The 22,615-nt window shown below is 25.5% G+C and overlaps 7 protein-coding genes across 9 annotated transcripts in view; 1 reads left to right on the forward strand and 6 right to left on the reverse strand.

Moving 5' to 3' along the window:
• Positions 1-22,615, forward strand: part of LOC107064422 (dipeptidase 1) — a 363,750-nt gene that overhangs the window by 242,815 nt on the left and 98,320 nt on the right. The gene's annotated exons all lie outside the window — the stretch shown is intronic.
• Positions 2,590-5,675, reverse strand: LOC149031989 (uncharacterized). The gene is made up of 6 exons (XM_089174157.1): positions 4,869-5,675; positions 4,611-4,797; positions 4,252-4,442; positions 3,808-4,147; positions 3,345-3,718; positions 2,590-2,762 (listed from the first exon to the last, which is right to left on the reverse strand). The coding sequence occupies exons 2-6, from the start codon at positions 4,697-4,699 to the stop codon at positions 2,662-2,664; spliced, it is 1,095 nt and encodes a 364-aa protein (XP_089030283.1). The 5' UTR covers positions 4,700-4,797; positions 4,869-5,675; the 3' UTR covers positions 2,590-2,661.
• On the reverse strand, positions 5,833-7,364 carry LOC149031990 (uncharacterized). Its single transcript, XM_089174131.1, has 5 exons — positions 7,276-7,364; positions 6,923-7,125; positions 6,522-6,852; positions 6,043-6,413; positions 5,833-5,921 (listed from the first exon to the last, which is right to left on the reverse strand). The coding sequence occupies exons 1-5, from the start codon at positions 7,362-7,364 to the stop codon at positions 5,833-5,835; spliced, it is 1,083 nt and encodes a 360-aa protein (XP_089030257.1).
• Positions 8,322-11,332, reverse strand: LOC149031991 (uncharacterized). Of its 2 annotated transcripts, XM_089174172.1 has the most exons (6): positions 11,243-11,332; positions 10,496-10,651; positions 9,751-9,941; positions 9,102-9,441; positions 8,636-9,012; positions 8,322-8,553 (listed from the first exon to the last, which is right to left on the reverse strand). In XM_089174172.1, the coding sequence occupies exons 2-6, from the start codon at positions 10,585-10,587 to the stop codon at positions 8,474-8,476; spliced, it is 1,080 nt and encodes a 359-aa protein (XP_089030298.1). In that variant the 5' UTR covers positions 10,588-10,651; positions 11,243-11,332; the 3' UTR covers positions 8,322-8,473. The 2 variants fall into 2 exon arrangements, with proteins under 2 accessions (XP_089030298.1, XP_089030299.1); XM_089174173.1 differs by lacking the exon at positions 11,243-11,332 and having other exon boundaries at positions 10,496-10,683.
• LOC149031992 (uncharacterized) lies at positions 12,571-16,966 on the reverse strand. The gene is made up of 6 exons (XM_089174167.1): positions 16,902-16,966; positions 16,152-16,307; positions 14,701-14,891; positions 14,090-14,378; positions 13,623-13,996; positions 12,571-13,539 (listed from the first exon to the last, which is right to left on the reverse strand). The coding sequence occupies exons 2-6, from the start codon at positions 16,241-16,243 to the stop codon at positions 13,460-13,462; spliced, it is 1,026 nt and encodes a 341-aa protein (XP_089030293.1). The 5' UTR covers positions 16,244-16,307; positions 16,902-16,966; the 3' UTR covers positions 12,571-13,459.
• LOC149031993 (uncharacterized) lies at positions 18,240-19,886 on the reverse strand. The gene is made up of 5 exons (XM_089174180.1): positions 19,734-19,886; positions 19,394-19,578; positions 18,989-19,325; positions 18,528-18,901; positions 18,240-18,443 (listed from the first exon to the last, which is right to left on the reverse strand). Exons 1-5 carry the CDS (start codon positions 19,838-19,840, stop codon positions 18,364-18,366), a joined length of 1,083 nt encoding a protein of 360 aa, XP_089030306.1. The 5' UTR covers positions 19,841-19,886; the 3' UTR covers positions 18,240-18,363.
• Positions 21,690-22,175, reverse strand: LOC149031994 (uncharacterized). The gene is made up of 2 exons (XM_089174130.1): positions 21,915-22,175; positions 21,690-21,830 (listed from the first exon to the last, which is right to left on the reverse strand). The coding sequence occupies exons 1-2, from the start codon at positions 22,147-22,149 to the stop codon at positions 21,751-21,753; spliced, it is 315 nt and encodes a 104-aa protein (XP_089030256.1). The 5' UTR covers positions 22,150-22,175; the 3' UTR covers positions 21,690-21,750.

The following is a 22,615-nucleotide window of genomic DNA, read 5'->3' on the forward strand; positions in this document are numbered from 1 at the left end:
CAAATAATGTAAAACAAAACCCAAGGCCTCATGCATCCTTGTTTCATCCATTTTTATTTTATTTTTTTAACAATTCTTTTTTCGCTAACACACTGTTAGAAGAGTTGTATTATAACAATTTTTTTTAGTAGAGTGCAACAGAATACGCCTTTAAAAATCCAAATCCTATAACCAAAACCATTTCTCTTCAGTTCTTCAATTTTCAAATATTTTGTAATGCTTATTACAAAAGACATATATTACTTTCACCGTCAAATAAATAGGTTACAGTAGAAATAAAAATATTCAAAACTATCCGTTAACTTAATGTTAACAAGTTTACAATCTCAAGAAACATAATTCTGCTATTTCTGAATTTAATAGTAACTCACATGTTTTTATTAATTTGAAAAATGTTTACTCACAAAAAAGGGGTTTTTAATTTGACTGTGAAGAATGACAAAAGATATTTCTTAAATGTAACTGTTTCAATATTATCAGCTGTATATTTTACTGGCAATTTAACTTCGGATTAGAATAAGCACTAGTTCGTCCTTTCGAATGTAGTGCCTCCTGCAAATCTAATAACATATGAACATAAATATTGTAGAAGAGTTACTTGTGTACTTTATTTATTATGATAGAGACATGACGAAAATTTGTTTAGTTAGCGAACTATACATTCGATTTTAGCTATGTTGTCTACATTTTAAACATAACAATGAATCAATTCTTTTAAAATGTAATCAAAGATCATAAACCATTAGAACTTTTTGGTATTCTAAATAACGAAAGTGTAAAACTACATTACAGCAAAGAGAAATGCGATAATGTTCGAAAGTTTATGTAGCTAATTTTTTTATTAGTATCTCATTATGGTTAAATAGCTATGAGTAACAAATAATTACAGAATATTTGGTTTATATTTATTATTATACATTATATTATTTACTGGTTGTTACCTATTATAAGAAATCTACGAAGAATATACCTGCTCAATAACTGCCTGATATTTCCCTTGGAAAATTGCTAAAAATAAGGTTTAAATTAATAACAAAAACAAAATATATATTACTGATACCAAAAAATTGATTTGTAAACGAAGCAAAATACACATCCAGTATTAAATCTGAAAGCAGTAAGTGTATTAATAAAAGTCGTTTAAACATATAATAATATGGCACTTATTTCATGATGCAAATCTATGTATTTAAGTTGAAATAATATAAAATACTTAAGTTCATACATATATATGTTATAAATTTGACCAAACATATCAACTTTATAAGGTATTTAATTGTATATAAATGTTATGAAACTTGTATTTTAACTGGTGTTATTTATTGTACATGCTGAAAATTTAACAAGTATTAATTTAAATTATTTAAATAAGTAAATTTAAGTAATAATATAATAAAATTTTCTAAAGCATTGTAATCTTGGATAGATGCTATTTATACTTTGACCATCTACTCTATAAAAGTCCAATTAAGCTCTCATTCTTGGAATCCTTATGTTAATAAATATAAACTCGGATTCAGTTCCACAGAAGTTTTTTCTCATACTTAATCGACAGACCGAGAATCCACCTACCGTAACATCCCATACAATTGTATTACTATGTGCAGCTGTACTGTAATAGAAAGATTCTAATTAATCTGGAAAACCTGTAAAAATTTCATTAATTTAAAACTATGTTAAATATTTTGTAAATTATCTATCATTTATTTTCAACATTTCTGATTTTTCTAAATATAATAGCAAATCACTTTTTTAAATCCTTAAGACAAATGCTTACTAACAAAAAAAGAGTTTTTAATTTTACTGTGGAATAATAATAGATATTTCTTTCATTAAATTGTTTAAATATTATCAACTGTCAATTTTAACTGCAAATTTACTTTCGAAATAAAATTAAAACCAGTTCGTCCTTCTGAACGTAGTGCGTTGTGCAAATCCAATAACATATGAACATAAATATTGTAGAAGAATTATTTGAGTACTTTATTTATGTATGGTACAGACATATGGAGAAAACTAGATACCGTAGAAGTACTTCGATTGTACAACAAACCGGACATTGTTAACGTCATAAAATCACGCCAATTAAGATGGGCTGGTCACGTGGCACGTATGAGGAAGGATCGAACGCCGCACAAAATATTAGTCAAGATGCCGAACAGAAAAAGACAACTGGGTAGACCAAGACGTAGATGGGAGAATAATATTAGAAGGGATCTGAAAGAAATAGGATACGATGACCGCGAATGGAGGGGTCGCGCTCAGGGACGAGAACAATGGCGGGACTTGGTATTTGCGGCAATGAACTCTTGAGTTCCTAACGCTAATAATAATAATAATAATAATAATAATAATAATAATAATAATAATAATAATAATAATAATAATATAATATAATATAATATAATATAATATAATATAATATAATATAATATAATATAATATAATATAATATAATATAATATAATATAATATAATATAAATAATATATTAGTAAGGGTCTATATAGAATATGTACGGATATAGTGATTTTCTTTTCATATATTTTCATATATATTAATAAATATTTATTTCTAAATGTAAACAAATACTTTTTACACATACTTTATTTTCCAACAATTTAATTAGATATTAGAAAAAATTACACGTTTCACTTACTACTTAGTCATACGTGAGTAGTAATATTGCTATTTCATCAGCACCCATTATTTTTGAACCGTTCTTCAATAAATTAAACCATTCTGCCGTAGTTTTCGAAATGGCTAATTAAAAAAACAATAATATTTTTTATTACATTTAATATTTATGTTAGCTTATTTTACAGTATATATTTGTTAGTGTTTCTTTAGAAAATCCTTTAATTCATTATGTATATATTAACGACAAACTACTGATTAGATAAAAGTTGAAGATTTAGAATTAGGAAAGATTAAAGATATGATATTAGAAGAAGAATACAATAATTCATGACGTAAATATGAGCTGTCATGATATTGTTTATTTTAGCATTGCTGTATTATTAGGATGTATTTGAAAGAAAAACAAAAATCATTCGATGCGTGACACATGTGTTTTTTTACAAAAATAATTGAGAGTTTAATGGGAACTGTTAGACGAGAATCATGCAGATGATAAGATGAAGTACAGACTAATATAGACACATATCAATAATTAAAACGATTTAAAAAAAAATGGATGATTTAAACGTAATTAGTGTAATGTTTTGAGTACCTATTGCAATATTTTATTAAGGAGAAACAATCAAAGTTTAAGTTTTAGTTTAGGTTGATTCTTATTTAAATGTACACAAGTAAAATAATTTTAACTATGAATGTTTTACAAACCTTCAAAGCCTTCTCCCATTATTACTGCATAACCGTACAGATAAACATAAGGAACTTTCGGAAAAATTATAGAAAATACATCATATTCTAACCAACCAGAACACTTAAGATTCATACCAGAAAAGTAAAAAATAGCAAATGAGTGTTTTTTTAACTTTATTTCTTGTTTCCATTTTTCTAATTTGTTCATGACATTTTCCTTAGTCCGAGGAAACAGAGGCCAAGTTATTCTCCAAGCTTGCAAATTTTTACTACTTATAAAAAAAGATATACAGCTCACAATGGCTCTACATTTACGCTGAAAATTAAATGTTCTACAGACAGACATTCCTTTCGTTAAACCTACCCAAATAGAAAGTTTACTGTCTGGAAACCTATGGATAAAAAGAAAATACAAATATTAGGCATACAAATGAGCATTAATGAATTTAATAACTATATTCACTATTTAATATATGAATACCATTTTTGTACTGATGTAATAAAACTTTTTAATAAGCAGATACTGTTCATGTCGCAGAATAAAATCATACAACTTTTCATAGCATTATTGAAAACGAAATAACGTTTAAATTGGCTCTTCATATTTTCTGGAAGTTTAAAAATACAACCTGATATAAAGCTTAGTTCGGGACAATATACTGATTTCGGTCTAGATTGCAAAAGAAAAGTATAGGTATTAATTTGTATTCTTTTTGAATTAGGTAAAGACATGTTCATAGTAATACTACTTTTAGTTGTTGGATAAAATATTTCTATTAATAGTGAGTAACAATTTTGTGGCAGATATTTACAATGACAATCTAAAACAAATGAAAACAGATTTAATAATATTACTTTATAATTAGAATATATTATACATATATTTGTACATGTATTATACTTTCAAATATAAGAAAAACCTTACCAAACCTAGAATGTCTTATTATTCGTTGAACAGTAATCATCAAATAGAAACCTGGTATTATTGGAAGATTTTTTATCAGATCTTTTTTTATAAAATCCCATTTGTAATGAGATACTGAATATTTTCTTTCTACTAGAACACATACAGGACCTCTTGCAAAGTTCTCTTCACTAGCAACTTTCGCCCAATATCTAAAATTATTTGTAAAAATCTAAATATTAATAAAACTTTTCACACAATTACTCACATTTATCGTATTATAAATTTTGTAAAATATTAAATAAATAATCCTAATGGATCGATTATTTTAATTAATATAAAATACATATTTATATAAATAATATATAATCCTAGGATACCTGCAAACCCGTGATGCTCTATGAAGATCATTTGCTTCTAAATATTTAAAAATAATACGTAAAACGTCGTAACATATATGATATTCCATTTTAACTAATATTTAACGTAATAAAATACTTCTCAATCGTTTTCTATAGTATTATAGTAAAAGAAATCTGTATGGTCGGAGGTCAAGGTAATAGTAATCTGCAAAAGCAATTATTACAAAGCGAATTTGGTGAAAACAAATAAAGTTTATTCATAAGATTTATACATACTGGAAAAATATGTTGGGTATTTCCGTGACACGATGACCGTTATATTTGAACCGTCATCGTTGTATCCATAGTAAATAACACAATCAATTGAGATTATACTAATGCAGATTTGATCATGTACTGATATCTTCTGGTTCCCGCGGCGTGTCACCCTGTATAAAGTAGTATATGAGCTCAAATATTATTCGGTTAATTTATGTGAAAATTATGCGAGATTATTGGATGTAAGATGTTTCGATAGTACACGAAAATTCCACTGATATTATTCTAACTATGTGTTTCACATTTAACATGTGAACAGATCTGACCTGTCATTATAGAATCATGTGTTATATGTCGCGAGTAATTCATCGCGGTTTGAGTAACCGGATTCAAAGGGAACGTTTTCAAAATAAACAATGTTGTTCTCAAGTACACTTATTTCAATTGATTTGATTCAATTAAAAATCTTTTATACATGCGAGAGACAAGTCCAATAGTAAACTAAACTTTTAGGGACTACATGCTACTATAGTGGCTTTCGCGAATAACATCTTTTAAAATATATTATATTTAATTTTATTATTAATTATTAAAGTAAATTATCTAAGTTAAAGTATATGTGTATTATTTCTTTGAAAAAAATTGCAATTTAATCGTGAAAAACTTTATTAAAATATACTCGAGCAGAGAACTTGTTCGTCACACATCGTAGTTTTTTCGCTGAACCCTAACGTACAGAGAAACATCCCCATTCAACATTCTACTGTGCCTAAGAGGTTAAATTATATAAAAAAATGAATACGGATAAACTATTCTTTTTTTTAATTATTTTAATCAATAATATAGCAATAAATATTAAATTATATAAATACATAAATATTATTTATCTTTTAAAAGCTTCTTATATAATATTTCTTTTTTTCATTTTAAAGAATATATTATAATTAATATTTTATTTTAACAGAAACATTTAACGTTAGTTTTATTCATACGTTAATAATATGACGTTCGTCGTATCATCAGATGTTTTTGCATAATTTTGATGGTCTTCTGAAAGAATTCTTAAAGCATCTAAAGGAATATAAATAATATATATATATATATAAATATTTAATTTATCAATGTTATAAACCTATAACTAAATATATGTATAAGAAAAATTAATATTTTTTTCTAAAAACATGTTACTAACTTTCTATGCCTTCTCCTCCGAACGTTGAATCACCGGTAACTTGAATTAATGGTACTTTTGGAAAAAAATTTTTGAAAACAACACGATCTTCAACATATGATTCCTTACGACGAACACCGGAACAGAACATAAGACATATAGAGTATCTTTTTAAATCCATAATCAATCTTAATTTTGCTAATTTATATTTGATTGCGATCTTAGGAGACCGCGAATTCCAATCTAAAGTACTAATTCGCATTTTCATACTATTTATAAGAGTAAATAAAAAACATCCATAGGCCTTACATTTTACCGTATAATTGACGGAATTACATATGAACATTAAATTTGTTACACCACCCCAAACAAAAATTTTATTTTTTCGAAACCTACAAAAAAAATGATTAATCTAAAATAAATATAATACAAATATAAAAGTAACTGTCAAAAATTAAACAATTATATTTAATATATTTCTATATATTTTAATATCTTACCTATTATTTAATGATAGTAAAAGATCTCTTCCTTCATTGATATATTCTTTTTGACATAAAAAAATCATACATCTCGTATGATTAGAGTTAACAAAAAAATCTTCAAAATTTGGTTGCAAATAACCATTTTTACTAGGTTCCAAGACATAATTTAGTTCTGGACAATATATACAATCCTCGATATATTGTCTTACAAAAGTATAAGTTTTAAATTGTATGTTAGGTGAAACAGGAAAAGACCAACCAGTAAGGGTAATTTTCTCATTTAGCGGATAATTACTATGCCATAATATTAAATAACAATGTGGTGGTAGATATTTACAAGTACATTCTTGAAAAGATTAAAATAGTTAAAAGAAAAATATTTAATGTAAAAAATTTATATAAATCATTAAACTGACCTGATGCTTGATTCAAATGACCTAAACTTGAAGTATTACCAGCAACAAAAAACATATAAAAACATGGCATAGTTGGTTGAAATTGTATTATTTTTCTTGTAATAGTACAATATTTTTGAAAAAATTCCGAGTATTCGGTTTGTATCGTAAAACAAGCAAGACCTCTATACTTATTTTCCTTTTTAACAAATTTCGACCAAGATCTATAATTATACATTCAAAATTATAACATTTATACAATGTATCTATACATTTATCATGTATTAAAGTTCTTAAAAATTTACAATAATTGGTAATAATATTATTATAATCAATATACAGACTTTTATTAAATATTTATGAAATTAGTATACCTGCAGACTTGAGACGCATTAAACAGTTCTATTCCATTTAAATATTTAAATATTATACAGAAGACTTTGTTATCGGAATTATTTTCCATTTTTGAAAGAATATTTAATATAATAGAATACGCTATATCTAAATAGATTTCACAATACTTTATCAAAATAAACCAGTATAATTGATATAAATTAAAAATTTAATCAATGGATAACCATTAAAAACAATTATTTGAACTTAAATTCAATTCATAAATATAGATTTGACGTACGTGATTTTCAACTATGTAAAGAGAACGTTAAGAATTATCGCACAATAATGACAGATATCCTTCAAATATAAATCGGCATTTAAGTATTCTCAGAGAATAACAAAATTAATAAAGATAAGAATTAAGTAGATAAGATTCTAGACTATTACCTGTTCGCGAATGCAGTATATAGCACTAAACTCACTAGTAATATATGAACCTAATAAATGTTGTGATTTGATTGGTTCCAAAATTAGACGATGTCGATTGGTGTGTAAGTGATTCAGATAGTACGAGAAAATAACTTAATAATCTGGTTAATAATAAGCATTTCACATATAAAACACTTAAACGAATCCAATAGTGTGATCATGACCATAGTGTGTCATACAAGGCAGCATAAAATACAAATTTTAATGTTGCAATTCAATTAACTCAAAAATAAGTTGATATAGATCGATATGAAGGATCGAGTTAATCGCACTATAAACGCATACTAAATTATTAAATCTTAAAACAAACAACAAAGGATTATTTCCATTAATCTATAGCCCTTTTTTTGTAGCCCTTTTATATCCCATTTTTTGTTACGAAAAAATCAATCTACAATAAAAGTAATTAAAGAGAACGTTTTAAAAAGATACTTAGCTTTTTTTAAATATTCTGTAGGTTTTATTTTGTTGATATTACAAACGTTTAATATTTTTTTCTTTGTTAAATATTAGAAACATTTAATCTGAAATCTTTTATGTGAAGATGAAACCCAAATAATTTTATTTACATTTCCAAGAATATTAAGGGTGCACGTTGAAAACAGAAATTCGGGAAATTAAAAATTGTACATAAGTTATACTCAGTTTGCAGAATTCCAACCATAATGAAGGAAAATATTAAGTGTAGGAAACAAATTCATGTGCAAAAAAAATTATATTGATATTTATACACAAATTTATATGTATCTAATTATATGTAAGTATCATAACAGATGTACTCGAACCTGGTTCTACTGGCACACTTTTTGGAAAGTTATTAGCCAATTCTAAAATAATTATTATAAAATATTTAATTTTTCTAATAAATATAAATATGATATTCTTGTTTTGTAATAATATTTTACAAACCTTGGAACCCATTTCCCTCAAATACTCCGGGCCCGTAGATATGAAAGAGTTTTACATCAGGAAAAATTTTTTTGAATACTTCTGATTGTGACTTACAATATTTCGTTTTGCGTGGAACAGGAGTATAAATAAAACCTATCGAGTGTGTTTTTAAATTTACATCTTGCTTAAATTCGATCAACTTTTCTTTTAATAATCTCTTTGATCTATATTTATAATAATTCAAAGATAATCTCCACATTTCCATATCCTGACCACTTATAATAATATTTACTATGTCCGCATGTAAATTGCATTCACGCTTCCTAACAAATGAATTACAGACCGATAGTACATCTACAACACCACCCCAAATGGGAACCATGCTTGATGGAAACCTAGATGAAATGAAAGATTCGAGATATTTTTATATATGCGGTGATTATTCGTTTGCAAAACATTGTAATAAATATTGTATTAATATTACCAATTCGATAAAGCGAAAACTTCTTCTATTAATTTGTAAAAACCTATATTATTGGAGAATATAATCATACAACATGTCGAAGCACGATTGGTTACAAAAAAAGCCTCTAATTTGTCTTTTAAATGAATTTCATTTATGAAAGATTTATGAATATTCTGAATTAATTCACAGCAATACAATTTTTCCTCCAAAGAATGTGAACGAAAAGTAAAAGTAAATGCTTGTATGCTAGATACCTCGGGAAAGGTCAAGCAGAAAAGCGTATTCTCCTCATCTTTCAAATAATTGTTTTTCAACGCTATCGAGTAGCAACCAGGTGGCAGAAGATGACAATGACATCCTTAAAAATATTCAAATATTTTTTATAATTATATTCTAAATTTCTATTTAAACTGACTCCTAAAAATATTTCACCTGTTTTACCGTATCCGATATAATTTTACTTTTTTCTTTTAATAATTTTAATTCTAGATTTTATCAATTTTTACACGTACTATATATATATATATTTACAAAAAATAAATGATTTGATTTATTTTAATAAAATTTTATAGTAAACTTTTTTTATAATCAACAAAAAAATACATAAAATCATAACCTCCTATTCAAATACTTTTGGAAGTCAGTATATATGTAAAATCAAACTTACTTGATGCGAATTCTTCATTGCTATTGTAATTAGAAAATGTCATATATAAAGAAGGTTTAGTGTAGCAGCATTCTATAATGTTTTTGTTTACAGAATAAAAATCCTTATTAGAATCCGATTTACTTATGATTCTTGCATAGTCCATTGGACCTCTAGATTTCCTTTCTTTTCGACCAATATCACGCCAAGATCTGTGACCATATAAACAAAATATAACTCTACGTACGATATTTAAAATATAACAGTTATAACTTTGCACACTATGGCACTTTCATGTGTATCCAGCTCTCATAGACGTGTCTGGGTAGTTCGTTTTCAATGTTTAAATTGGATGAACGTTTTGTCCTTCGCATAAGGTGACCTTACAAGGAGAATCAGATATCAAAATAAATCTCGATAAATATTATTCATCTTTCGTTTAGAAATTATGTTCGGTTATTGTTGATTTGATAAATTTCCGAATATTATTTGCAGAGTTGTAAACCCAAAAGTAGAATGTCTGCGTTTATTTTAATTTATAGTATCACCTTAAACGAAGGTTCAATGCGTTCTGGAGAAAGAATAATTAATATTTACACAAAGGATTAGAATAGGCATTAAAATGAACACAATTTTTAGAAACAGACCAGCGGAGAAACATCTATGCTTGTAGACAAACACTAATAACATACAACTAATACTATTTAATTTGAACAGAATACAAAATAGGAAACAATGATATGATAATTTTTATTTTTATTTTTACTTGCAAACCATAGATGCATTAAGTAGTTCCTTTCCGTTCATATATTTGAAAACAATACGAATAGCTTCGTCGCGTAACTTTGTATTATCCATTTTCTCAATATAAGGGAATAGAATATTTCTCAATTGATTTATAAATGTTATATTAGAAACAAGCCTATAAAGTCAAAAATATATTAGATAAAGCCTAATCAGCTTTTAAAACAAACAATTGACATTTTTACATATATACAATGAACAACTTTAATGCGGGATTTATAAAAATTTTGAATTTTTATATATTCCTTTTTTTGTAACAAATAACAAAAAAATACTATTCTGTATAGTATTTTTCATATTAACAGTATAAATAAATTTATTATCATCGTTAAAAACAAAATATTATTTATTTCTGAATATAATGTTACGTTAAAATAACATCTCCATGCTTTACTTTCCTTTTATAAACTCTGTATATATGAACAAATATCTCCTTTAAATTTCAAAATATCAGTCTTTATATTTATCAGATTCTCTATAATGAAGAAACGTTTTAACGGACGTTATTATATTTAAATGTATTATTTATCAAGGAATTATAATTATGTAAATCTAATTTATAATTTCATCAACTACATGTAATACTTTAATAATTTATTCAATAACGTATGTTTGTTCTTTTGCTTTCGTTAGACAAAACCTTAAAATACGACTTTAAAAAGCAATTTAAGTTATCACTGTAGATATTATTTTCGAGATTTATACTTACGAGAAAGAGATGTTTCCATATGTACGTTCAGAATAGATGTATAATAACTTAAAATCTACTTTATATTGTAACCGTTATTCCGATATCAAGTGCGTGTTATGATATAAGTAAAGATAAAAGTTGTAAATATTGGTCTAAATAGTAGTTCCTTTCTGTAACCGCAGTGAGTCGCATAAATAGAAGAAAGTTCTTATTTTAAATATTGAAAAATGATTAGTTTAGAAATTTGTCGATATAAACAAGATCTAATCTTATACATAATGTATAAACATTATTTACAAGGTAAGATTTACTATACGGTGAACCTTCTGTTAGGAATTCGACTAGTTGTTCCGTGCATGAAAACTTTTAACGAATCCCATCTTCTATAATACAATCAGAGATTATATTCTTGAGGTCTGAGTAACCAGAATGAAAGTCACCATTTCCTTAATAAGATGATATTCAAAAGTATACTTCTGTTCTCTTTAGAACTTAATAATTTAAAAATATATACACACACACAAAATATTATTTACCCCCGTTTCTTTTGTGTAGCTGGTTTGTCTGAACAGATGTTTTACACGTTATCACGTTCCGTGCCACGGGTATCATCTATGGTTCATGTTAAATTTTTCATTCAGGCCATGCTTCCCACCGGTGATCCATGTTAACATATTGATTTAAAACGTAAAATCTTTAAATGTTTTGATTAAAATATTGAATGAAATTGTCTCACCACGGAATGTTTTAAATCCGACAGACGTTAACAGTTAAATTATAGTAACAGAGAACTCATAATTTGAGTAAATTTCAATAATTTTGAAATATTATATTTATTATTATATATATTTAATATTATCATCGGCACTACTATGGCGTGAAAAAGTTAATGCAATGTGGTGATACTCCTAGAATTAGAAATTTTCGTTTTTTATAGTTTATTGTCGTTTCTAATGCAAAGTTGAATAATTTTTTTTAACAAATTATTTGGAATTTTTTATTAACTATGCCCTTGCACAAACATCTCTGATTCTTTAACAATCCCGATTCTTTTGCATAACGCCATGGGCTTGTGCTAAAAAAATTACATTTTATGAGTAAATGGATTTAAATATTTGTTTTTTTTTTGCTAATCAATCTTTAACGATTATTTGATTAATAGAATTATTAAACTAAATAATAAAAGATAAAATAGTTTCATTAAAAATTATATATTTTTAAATAAAATTAAATATTTAAACATTGGATATATGTAATGTAGATAATATAATTAATTGTTACGTTAGAAAAATATTATAAATATTATGATTCTCGATCTTTATATCTTATAGATTTTACATATTATATAATTTTAGTTAAATTTATGGGGCATTCCACGCCAAATCGGACAGTTTAAAAAATTTTTATTTTTGTTTTCCTCCATTTTTTGATATCTTTTAGTACTCTTTGAAAAACGCTTCCTCCTAAATTTTTGTATTTTTTTTATCGTCCGTTCCAAAAATATCGAATTTTCAAGAAAACAGCTCTTTCTGTGCTTTTTAGCCCGTAACTTATTTAAAACTCATCCAAATGGGAATTACCATTCTACAAAAAAGTTTTGTCTTTCAATGTACTTTAAAAAAAAAAATTTAGAAAAATTATTTAAAGTGTCCTAATACATAATTTTCGATCTTTAAACTTTAAATTGCTTTTTTTATAGTGTGTGCATATTTTGATTTTCTTCAAAATTTTTTACAACAAACTACTACTAATTCCATAACTTTTTAGGTCTGGTCGTGGGCCTTCGATAACTACTATTTTTTTTTCGATTTTTGAAAATTAAAAAAAAATTTTTTTTTATTTTAATAAATTTTGTCATTAATTTCTCTCTTTTAATGTATTTTGAATCACTTTACATATTTTTTTTTATTATTACAAGCGTAGGGAAGTCTTAATTACTAATTTAGATTAATAATTAACAAAAATAAGAAAATCTTGATTCGATATCTCTGGAAATTCGATATCTTTGGAGCGGATGATCAAAAAAATGCCAAAATTTTGGAGGAAGGGTTTTTCGATGGGTACTAAAAGATATCAAAAAATGGCGGAAATCAAAAATAAAAATTTTTAAAACCGTCCGATTTGGCGTGGAATTCCCAATATGAATATGTAGGTACATTTTTTCCTCCTCAAAATATATTTTTATTAAAATTTGTTTTACAAATTTTTACAAAAGTAATATTATTTACCCAATATCTAATCATATGTAAGTATTATAATAGTTGTCAACTGTACTGGTGGTGATATGAAACTTCGCATCATATTATCAAGCAATCCTAAAATAATCATTATAAAACATTTGATTTTTCTGATAAATATAAATATGGTATTCTTGTTCGTTTAATAATATCTTACAAACCTTTGAACCCAACTGCCGCAAATGTTTTATTCCCGTGCATATGAAAGAATTTTACATCCGGAAAATTTTCTTTTAATACTTCTGATTGTAACTTACAAAATTCTATACTATCTGGAATACAAGTATAAATAAAACCGATAGAGTGTGTTTGTAATTTTACCGCTTTCTTAAATTTAACCAAGTTTTTATTTATTGTCTCCTTTGTATTAAATAAATTACGCAATATGAATTTCCACATTTTCATATCCTGACCACGTATAATAATATTTACTATATTCGCAATTTTATTGCATTCAAGCTCCTGAGGATTTGATTTACAAAACGATATTGCATCTACGACACCACCCCAAATTGGAATCATACATGATGGAAACCTGGATGAAAAGAAAAATTCGAGTTATTTTTATATAAGCGGTGAATATTTGTTTGCAAAACATTGTATTAAATATTGAATACATTACTAATACCTAAAAGTGATTGTTTCATATACTAATTGGTAATAACCTAAATCACTGGTGAATATGATCATACAACATGTGTTATCAACAGAATTAAGAGATCTCTCGAATTTGTACTTCATAGAATTCGAGCTTTGTTTTTCTTCCACTTTTAAAGAATCATTAATATCTTGAAGACATTCACAATAAGATCCCTTGGGAAAGGTAATGCAAAAAAGCTTATTTTCATCATCTCTCAAAAAATTATTTTTCAACGCTATCGAGTAGCAACCATGTGGCAGAAGATGACAATAACATCCTTGAAAATATTCAAATATTTTTGATAATTATCTACTATAATTCAAGTTTAACTGATTCTTAAAATTATTTTACCTGTTTTACCGTATCAGATATAATTTTACATTTTCTCTTTTAATAATTTTAATTTTAGATTTTATAAACTTTTAAACGTACTCTATATATATATAAATATATATATATTTACAAATAATAAATGATTTGATTTTTTTTAATAAAATTTTATAGAAAACTTTTTTTATAATCAACAAAAAAATACATAAAATCATAACCTCCTGTTCAAATACTTTTGGAAGTCAGTATATATGTAAAATCAAACTTACTATTTCCTGACTGTTCATTGCTTTCGTAGTTTGAATAGGTCAAATATATACAAGGATTGGTGTAGCAGTATTTTATGATGTCTTTGTTTACAGCATAAAAATCCCGATCAGGACTTGAATTATCTATGAATCTAAAATGCATCATAGGACCTCTCGATTTGATTTCATTTTCACTATGTTTGAGCCAAGATCTGTGACCATAAAAACAAAATATCACTCTACGTACGATATTTATCATATAACGGTTAACTTTTTGCACACTATGGCACTTTCATGTGTATCCAGTTCTCATAGACCTGTCTGGGTAGTTCGTTTTCAATGTTTAATTTGGATGAACGTGTTGTCCTTCGCATAAGGTGACCTTACAAGGAGAATCAGATATTAAAATAAATTTCGATAAATATTATTCAGCTTTCGTTTAGAAATAATGTTCGGTTATTGTTGATTTGATAAATTTCCGAATATTATTTGCAGAGATGTAAACTCAAAAATAGAATGTCTGCGTTTATTTTAATTTATAGTGTCATCTTAAACGAAGGTTCAACGCTTTCTGGAGAAAGAATAATTAATATTTACACAAAGGATTAGAGTAGGCATTGAAATAAAAACAATTTTTAGAAACAGAGGATCGGAAAAAAGTGTACGCTTCGACGAACACTAAAAACAAACAACTAATACTATTTAATTTAAGGGGACACGTCACCTTCGAGTGTAAAAAAAAAGCGGTTTTTTTGAATTTTTTTTTCAGCTAGTTTTATTAATGTCAATACAAATCTTTGGTATATGTAAGTTATATATCTGAACTATATTCACAATTTTTTTTGTATAAAAATATTGTAAATTGTGTTGTCTGTGGCCTCTTTTCTAAGAGTCCAAAAAAAAGGTGATTTTCGGTTGCTCTCACTGAAAAAAATTGGTTCATCAGAAACAAAAAAACCGAGAGTTATCCTTTAGTAGAGATGTTGGCGCAGGGAATGAACAAAAGAAAATTTTGATTTTTTAATTTTTCTCAAAATAGTCGACTTTTTGCGAAAAAATTGACATTTTTGCAGAAAAATCGCCGAGTTTTTGAGAAAAAAAAAATTGGCATTTTTTCGAAAAATCCTTTTGTTCATTCCCTAGATACGTGTATCTAGTATTACTGTACAAAATTTGGTAAGGATCGGATAAATGGTCTGGACGCAGAGAGGGCAACGGTTTTAAAAACGCGAATAGGAGAAATTAACGTTTAAAGTTTTGGTAACTTACTTGGAGCGCTACGGCGCGCTCCGTTTGAACTACTACAGTTTCGTAAATAATGCGCGGATCTTTACCAAAATTTGAAGAAATATTTTCGGAATAATATTCTTTCAGAAAGTCGAAAAAAAAATCGATTTTTTTGTTGACGTGTCCCTTTAAACAGAATACAAAATAGGAAACAATGATATGATAATTTTTATTTTTATTTTTACTTGCAAACCAAAGTTGCATCACGTAATTCCTGATGTTTCAAATACTTGAAAACAATACGAGTAGCTTCGTCGCGTAACTTTGTATTATCCATTTTCTCAATATAAGGGAATAGAATATTTCTCAATTGATTTATAAATGTTATATTAGAAACAAGCCTATAAAGTCAAACATATATTAGATAATATCTTGCCTAATCAGCTTTTGAAACAAACAATTGACACGTTTACATATATACAATGAATAACCTTAATGCGTAGAGTTATAAAAATTTTGAATTTTTATATGTTACTTTTTTTTTGTAATAAATAAATAAAAATACTATTCTGTATCCATATTAACAGAATAAAGAAATTTATTATCATCGTTAAAAATAAAACATTATTTATTTTTGAATATAATGTTACGTTAAAATAACATTTCCATGCTTTAAATTCCTTTTATAAACTCTGTATATATATATAAACAAATATCTCCTTTAAATTTCAAAATATCAGTCTTTATATTTATTAGATTCTATATATTGAAGAAACGTTTTAACGGACGTTATTATAATTAAACGTATTATTTATCAAGGAATTATAATTATGTAAATCTAATTTATAATTTCATCAACTACATGTAATACTTTAATAATTTATTCGACAACGTATGTTTGTTCTTTTGCTTTCGTTAGACAAAACCTTAAAATACGACTTTAAAAAGCAATTTAAGTTATCACTGTAGATATTATTTTCGAGATTTATACTTACGAGAAAGAGATGTTTCCATATGTACGTTCAGTATAGATGTATATAAACTCAAAATCTACTTTATATTGTAACCGTTATTCTGATATCAAGTGCGTGTTATGATATAAGTAAAGATAAAAGTTGTAAATATTGGTCTAAATAGTAGTTCCTTTCTGTAACCGCAGTGAGTCGCATAAATAGAAGAAAATTCTTATTTTAAATATTGAAAAATGATTAGTTTAGAAATTTGTCGATATAAACAAGATCTAATCTTATACATAATGTATAAACATTATTTACAAGGTAAGATTTACTATACGGTGAACCTTCTGTTAGGAATTCGATTAGTTGTTCCGTGCATGAAAACTTTTAACGAATCCCATCTTCTATAATACAATCAGAGATTATATTCTTGAGGTCTGAGTAACCAGAATGAAAGTCACCGTTTCCTTAATAAGATGATATTCAAAAGTTTACTTCTGTTCTCTTTAGAACTTAATAATTTAAAAATATATACACACACACAAAATATTATTTACCACCGTTTCTTTTGTGTAGCTGGTTTGTCTGAACAGATGTTTTACACGTTATCACGTTCCGTGCCACATGTATCATCTATGGTTCATGTTAAATTTTTCATTCAGGCCATGCTTCCCACCGGTGATCCACGTTAACATATTGATTTAAAACGTAAAATCTTTAAATGTTTTGATTAAAATATTGAATGAAATTGTCTCAACACGGAATGTTTTAAATCCGACAGACGTCAACAGTTAAATTATAGTAACAGGAAACTCATAATTTGAGTAAATTTCAATACTTTTGAAATATTATATTTATTATTATATATATTTAATATTATCATCGGCACTACTATGGCGTGAAAAAGTTAATGCAATGTGGTGATACTCCTAGAATTAGAAATTTTCGTTTTTCATAGTTTATTGTCGTTTCTAATGCAAAGTTGAATAATATTTTTTAACAAATTATTTGGAATTTTTTATTTAACTATTAACTATATTTAGTTAACTATACCCTTGCACAAACATCCCTGATTCTTTATCAATCCCGATTCTTTTGCATAACGCCATGATCTTGTGCTAAAAAAATTACATTTTATGAGTAAATGGATTTAAATATTTATGTTTTTTTTACTAATCAATCTTTACCGATTATTTGATTAATAGAATTATTAAACTAAATAATAAAAGATAAAATAGTTTCATTAAAAATTATTTATTTTGAAATCAAATTATATATTTAAACATTGGGTATATGTAATGTAGATAATATAATTAATTGTAACGTTAGAAAAATATTATAAATATTATGATTCTCGATCTTTATATCTTATAGATTTTACATATTATATAATTCTAGTTAAATATATGAATATGGATGTATATTTTTTCCTCCTCAAAATATATTTCTATTAAAACTTGTTTTTCATATTTTCACAAACGTGATATTATTTACTCAATATCTAATCATATGCTAGTATTATGAGAGCTGTATGTATATTATTCTTTTCAAGCAAAGGGTTATCTAATCTTCTAAACAATTCTAAAAAAAATAAATTTTTAATAAACCAATTATTTTGAAATGAGCAAATAAATAATTTATTTTTATTATTAACATTTTACAAACCGACAAATCCAATTCCTCCTAATGGTTCTCTTCCAACAATATGAACAAGCTTCACGCTTGGAAAATATTTTTTAACCAGAAAGGATTTTAAAGCAAAAAATTGACTTAAACTAAAATCAGAAGTGTACATAAAAGCGATAAAGTGCTTTTTTAACTTTGTCCTTTCGCTTAAAGCTATAAATTTTTCTTCAAGTAATTTTGTATCCGTATAATTTTGATCCAAAAATAATGATTTGACTTCAACATTTGGATCATTTATGAAGCAAAGGGAGAAATCCACATTTTTCCGACATTTTCCTAAGTAAACATTCTTATTACAAACTGTGATTGTTTCTGCAACACCACCCCAAACAACTACTTTATTTGCTGGATACCTAAGAAAAAAATATAAATTATAAATATTTACGAATATAAATAAGCTATTAATTTATGATAAATTATATTAAGAATTAATTATTTACCACTCTGCCATATTTTTAACTAAATTGGTTAAATTTTTAATACTTGATTTTTTGCACCATACAATCAAACATTTCGAAGCACATTCAGTACGAAAAAGCGGATTAAAATAATATTTTAGATAATGACACTCGAGAAAATTATTGTCAAAACTACTGCATATTTCTGGGCAATAAAATTCATCATTGACAATTGAAGTATAAAATGTATAATGTGTTATTTGCATGTCAGGTATATAAGGAAAAATCGTGGAAGAAAGTTTAAATCTTTCATTTTTTTGATTAACTATTCTCAACACTATAAAATAGCAACTAGACTGCGAAAGTTCACAATAACAACCTTAAACAAATTTCAATATTTTCTATATTAATATTCAATAAATCGACTTTTTATCAAATTTTACTTACTTTCTGAATCGTTAAATTTTAAGAAATCATTAATCGTAAACATACAAAAGGAAGGGTTTTTGACGAGATATCGTACTGCATTTTTTATTGCAGTAACCAAACTTTGATACTTTTCTTCTTGTTTTCCAATTATTGTCTTATATAATTTCTTCTTAACTAAAGACTTACCAATTTCACACCAAGATCTATTATCATTGAAAAAAATTTCATTTTATACAAAGTTCTTTACATTTAAATAATTTTATAGTATAAGATTAATAATAAAGAATTAACATTATTTGCTATAACAGTTGAACACAACAAAATACATTTATATTATAAACTGTTAACAAAATTTTACTTGGAAACCAAAATGGCATTTTGCAGTTCTCTTTTATTTAAATAATTAAATACCAAACGCATAGCATTATTTGGGGAGTATTTTTCTGCTATCTCACAATTAGACATATTTAATGCAATGATATAATTTTCAATATACTAGTATAATTGTACAATAGAAAAGTACTCAATCAATTTTTTAAAAATATTCTGAAAAAATCAACTGTGAATAAAAATATATTCGTTAAGAACTTAAAAAAATAGATTTTACAATAAAAATTTCATTAATGTAAATGCAACGAATAATTTTAATTAAAGATAACCAAAAAAGTGAGAATTTTTATTATTTTTAAATTTCTACCCAAAAAAATTATATTATAGCCCTTCTATAAAAAAAAAAAAATTAAACTTACGTCCGTTATTATAAAACAATTTATTTGTCTTCTACAAAAAGGTTCCTCTTATTTATAATGTTTTTCTGCTTTTTTGTTTTGCTTTCTATTTTTAAAAGCCTTTCTTGGAGAAATTTTTTTTTATTATAATTGCTCTTGATTAATTCTATAGATATGTATATTTTTATTACTTATTTGCTTTTCAGTCTAGCTTTTCTACAATAAATTTTAGATTTTTCTTAACTTATCTTCTAATTTTTCACATATCACACACAGATTAACGAATTTTGTATTCAATATCTTAAACGTGTTATTTTATATACTAAAATCTACAATTATTTTCTTTCTTAAACCAACACTAACACAAAACAGAACTATATAGTTTTTGTATTCAGTTTATAATAACTAAAATGAAATTGCAATTACTAAAGATGGCATAGCTTTTGCATGCTGTTATGAATAATAAATTTCACGAATAACGAAATATAAACGATATTATTAAGTCTAACAATACTCAATAATCATGTTATATTTGTAAACAAGCATTACCTTCAAATTTTAAAATCTAAACTTCGTAGAAACTTTTGTATTTCTCAATATTCTCCTATTAAAATTTAATATTTTATAAACTTTATTTAATATCGTAATGATTTGATAAAAGTTTTATATATTTCTTTTTTGTTAAACACAAAACAAAAATTCAGTCTGATAAAAATTTGGTTGTCTCTTAATATTAGAATTATTCACTTTGCATATTATGTTCGTGAAAGTTACTTACCAACAAAATTTATTTAAAACTACTTTGGAAGAAAACAATAATATTTTTCGGTCTATTCAAACTGTCTAATTCAATACTAAGAACATAAGAACACGTTATAATACAATGAGAAACAGAAATTAAGAAAATGAATACCGAGCCAATTCTTTTTAATGATCGTAATTTTTCATACGAAGTTCATACACACAATTCCAAATATTGTAGGATGGTTCATTTGCAAATTTATAAAATATAATAACGGAGACAACCTCGTTTGATCACTTTTAACCTGTTTATTAGAATACGATTATGTTATCTGTTTTTTCATAACTTAAACGAATTCGATATCTAATAATGTAAACAAAGATTATTGTACTTCGTAAGACTAAATAACCCGATTGGCAAGAAACGTATTTACACGACGAGGATCGTTATTGTTTTTAAATAAATTTTACTCATTTCCAAATTTCATTTATTTTTTAATAAATTATATTTTATTCTTCTAGTATGAATCAATTGTATTTTATTTCAATCTAATAAAAACCTAGTAGTATTAGCTAATTAGTTTTGTATATAAATTGATCAAGGTATTTGAGAGATTATTTGATAAATAATGACATTAAACTAACTAAAAAAAGATAAAATGATTTAAATTTGAAAACATTTATTTCTAAATTAAATTAAATATTTAATTATTGTGGTTATATGTAATATAAATAATATAATTAATTAAAACGTTATAAAAGTACTATAAATATTATCATGCTATATTTCTATGTCTTAATTTACGTATTATATATATATATTTATTTTAAACATCTCCTTTCTTCCTCTAAATTATCTCATTATTAAAGTATTTTCTACTTATTTTTACTCTGTTAATGCAATGTTTAATTATATGTAAGTAGCATAATGGTCGTATGTAAACTATTTTCTGTAAACACTATTTTCTGCAATATTTTAAACAATTCTATAAAAAAATTAATTCAAAAGTTAATTATTTTGAAATGTATACAAATAAATAATTCGTTTATTCCATTAACTTTTTACAAACCGATTAATCCAGTTCCTCCAAATGGTTCTTTTCCAACAGTATGAAATAGCTTCACACTTGGAAAATATTTTTCAAATAGAAATGATACTAAATCATAAAAATGAATATGTGAAGTGTACACAAAACCTATCGAGTGATCTTTTAATATTGTACTTTCACTGAAAACTTGAAACTTTTCTTCTATTAATTTTTTAGTCGTACAATGCCGATCTAAAACTAAAGATTTGACTTCCATATGTTGACTATTTATAAAAAATAATCCAAAATCTACATTTTTACGACATTTATATAGATCAATTTTTTTATTACAAACAATGATATTATCTGAAGCACCACCCCAACTAGCAACTTTACTTTGTGGGTACCTATCAAACAAATAGTTACAAATATAAATAAGCTACTGGTAAGCTATGGTAAGTTATAAGAAGAATAATTTACTTTACCATACTGCTAACTTTTTAATTAAATTTGTAAAATCTTGAATTTTCTTTTTTTTGCACCATACAATCAAACAACATGTCGAAGCACGCTCAGTTTCCATTAAAGGATCCATATAGCATTTAAGTTTACGACATCTCAAGAAATCACTGGTATAATCGTCATATATTTCTGGGCAGTAATACATTTCCGATGAAAATTCCCAATCAAACGTAAAATTATCGATTTGAATGTTTGTTGTATCAGGAAAGATCACGGAAGAA

This window comes from Polistes dominula, unplaced genomic scaffold, assembly GCF_049000335.1.
Source record: "Polistes dominula isolate Pdom_NZ unplaced genomic scaffold, Pdom_raw_medaka contig_482, whole genome shotgun sequence".
Lineage (NCBI taxonomy): Eukaryota > Metazoa > Arthropoda > Insecta > Hymenoptera > Vespidae > Polistes > Polistes dominula.

What these genes read in the sequence shown, in the direction of transcription:
- LOC149031989 (XM_089174157.1), bottom strand. Translation starts at nt 4,699, where the DNA reads ATGGAATATCATATATGTTACGACGTTTTACGTATTATTTTTAAATAT. An exon ending in AGAGCATCACGGGTTTGCAG is followed by an intron (nt 4,443 to 4,610) that starts GTATCCTAGGAT and finishes AAATAATTTTAG; the next exon opens with ATATTGGGCGAAAGTTGCTA. An exon ending in AATAAGACATTCTAGGTTTG is followed by an intron (nt 4,148 to 4,251) that starts GTAAGGTTTTTC and finishes CATTTGTTTTAG; the next exon opens with ATTGTCATTGTAAATATCTG.
- LOC149031990 (XM_089174131.1), bottom strand. Translation starts at nt 7,364, where the DNA reads ATGGAAAATAATTCCGATAACAAAGTCTTCTGTATAATATTTAAATAT. An exon ending in AATGCGTCTCAAGTCTGCAG is followed by an intron (nt 7,126 to 7,275) that starts GTATACTAATTT and finishes GTATAATTATAG; the next exon opens with ATCTTGGTCGAAATTTGTTA. An exon ending in TCATTTGAATCAAGCATCAG is followed by an intron (nt 6,853 to 6,922) that starts GTCAGTTTAATG and finishes AATCTTTTCAAG; the next exon opens with AATGTACTTGTAAATATCTA.
- LOC149031991 (XM_089174172.1), bottom strand. Translation starts at nt 10,587, where the DNA reads ATGGATAATACAAAGTTACGCGACGAAGCTATTCGTATTGTTTTCAAA. An exon ending in GTTTTCGCTTTATCGAATTG is followed by an intron (nt 9,013 to 9,101) that starts GTAATATTAATA and finishes CATTTCATCTAG; the next exon opens with GTTTCCATCAAGCATGGTTC. An exon ending in TGAGGGAAATGGGTTCCAAG is followed by an intron (nt 8,554 to 8,635) that starts GTTTGTAAAATA and finishes TAATTATTTTAG; the next exon opens with AATTGGCTAATAACTTTCCA.
- LOC149031992 (XM_089174167.1), bottom strand. Translation starts at nt 16,243, where the DNA reads ATGGATAATACAAAGTTACGCGACGAAGCTACTCGTATTGTTTTCAAG. An exon ending in GATGCAACTTTGGTTTGCAA is followed by an intron (nt 14,892 to 16,151) that starts GTAAAAATAAAA and finishes TTATGGTCACAG; the next exon opens with ATCTTGGCTCAAACATAGTG. An exon ending in CAATGAACAGTCAGGAAATA is followed by an intron (nt 14,379 to 14,700) that starts GTAAGTTTGATT and finishes AATATTTTCAAG; the next exon opens with GATGTTATTGTCATCTTCTG.
- LOC149031993 (XM_089174180.1), bottom strand. Translation starts at nt 19,840, where the DNA reads ATGTCTAATTGTGAGATAGCAGAAAAATACTCCCCAAATAATGCTATG. An exon ending in AAAATTTAACGATTCAGAAA is followed by an intron (nt 19,326 to 19,393) that starts GTAAGTAAAATT and finishes AATTTGTTTAAG; the next exon opens with GTTGTTATTGTGAACTTTCG. An exon ending in GTTAAAAATATGGCAGAGTG is followed by an intron (nt 18,902 to 18,988) that starts GTAAATAATTAA and finishes TTTTTTTCTTAG; the next exon opens with GTATCCAGCAAATAAAGTAG.
- LOC149031994 (XM_089174130.1), bottom strand. Translation starts at nt 22,149, where the DNA reads ATGGAAGTCAAATCTTTAGTTTTAGATCGGCATTGTACGACTAAAAAA. An exon ending in TGGAGGAACTGGATTAATCG is followed by an intron (nt 21,831 to 21,914) that starts GTTTGTAAAAAG and finishes ATTTTTTTATAG; the next exon opens with AATTGTTTAAAATATTGCAG.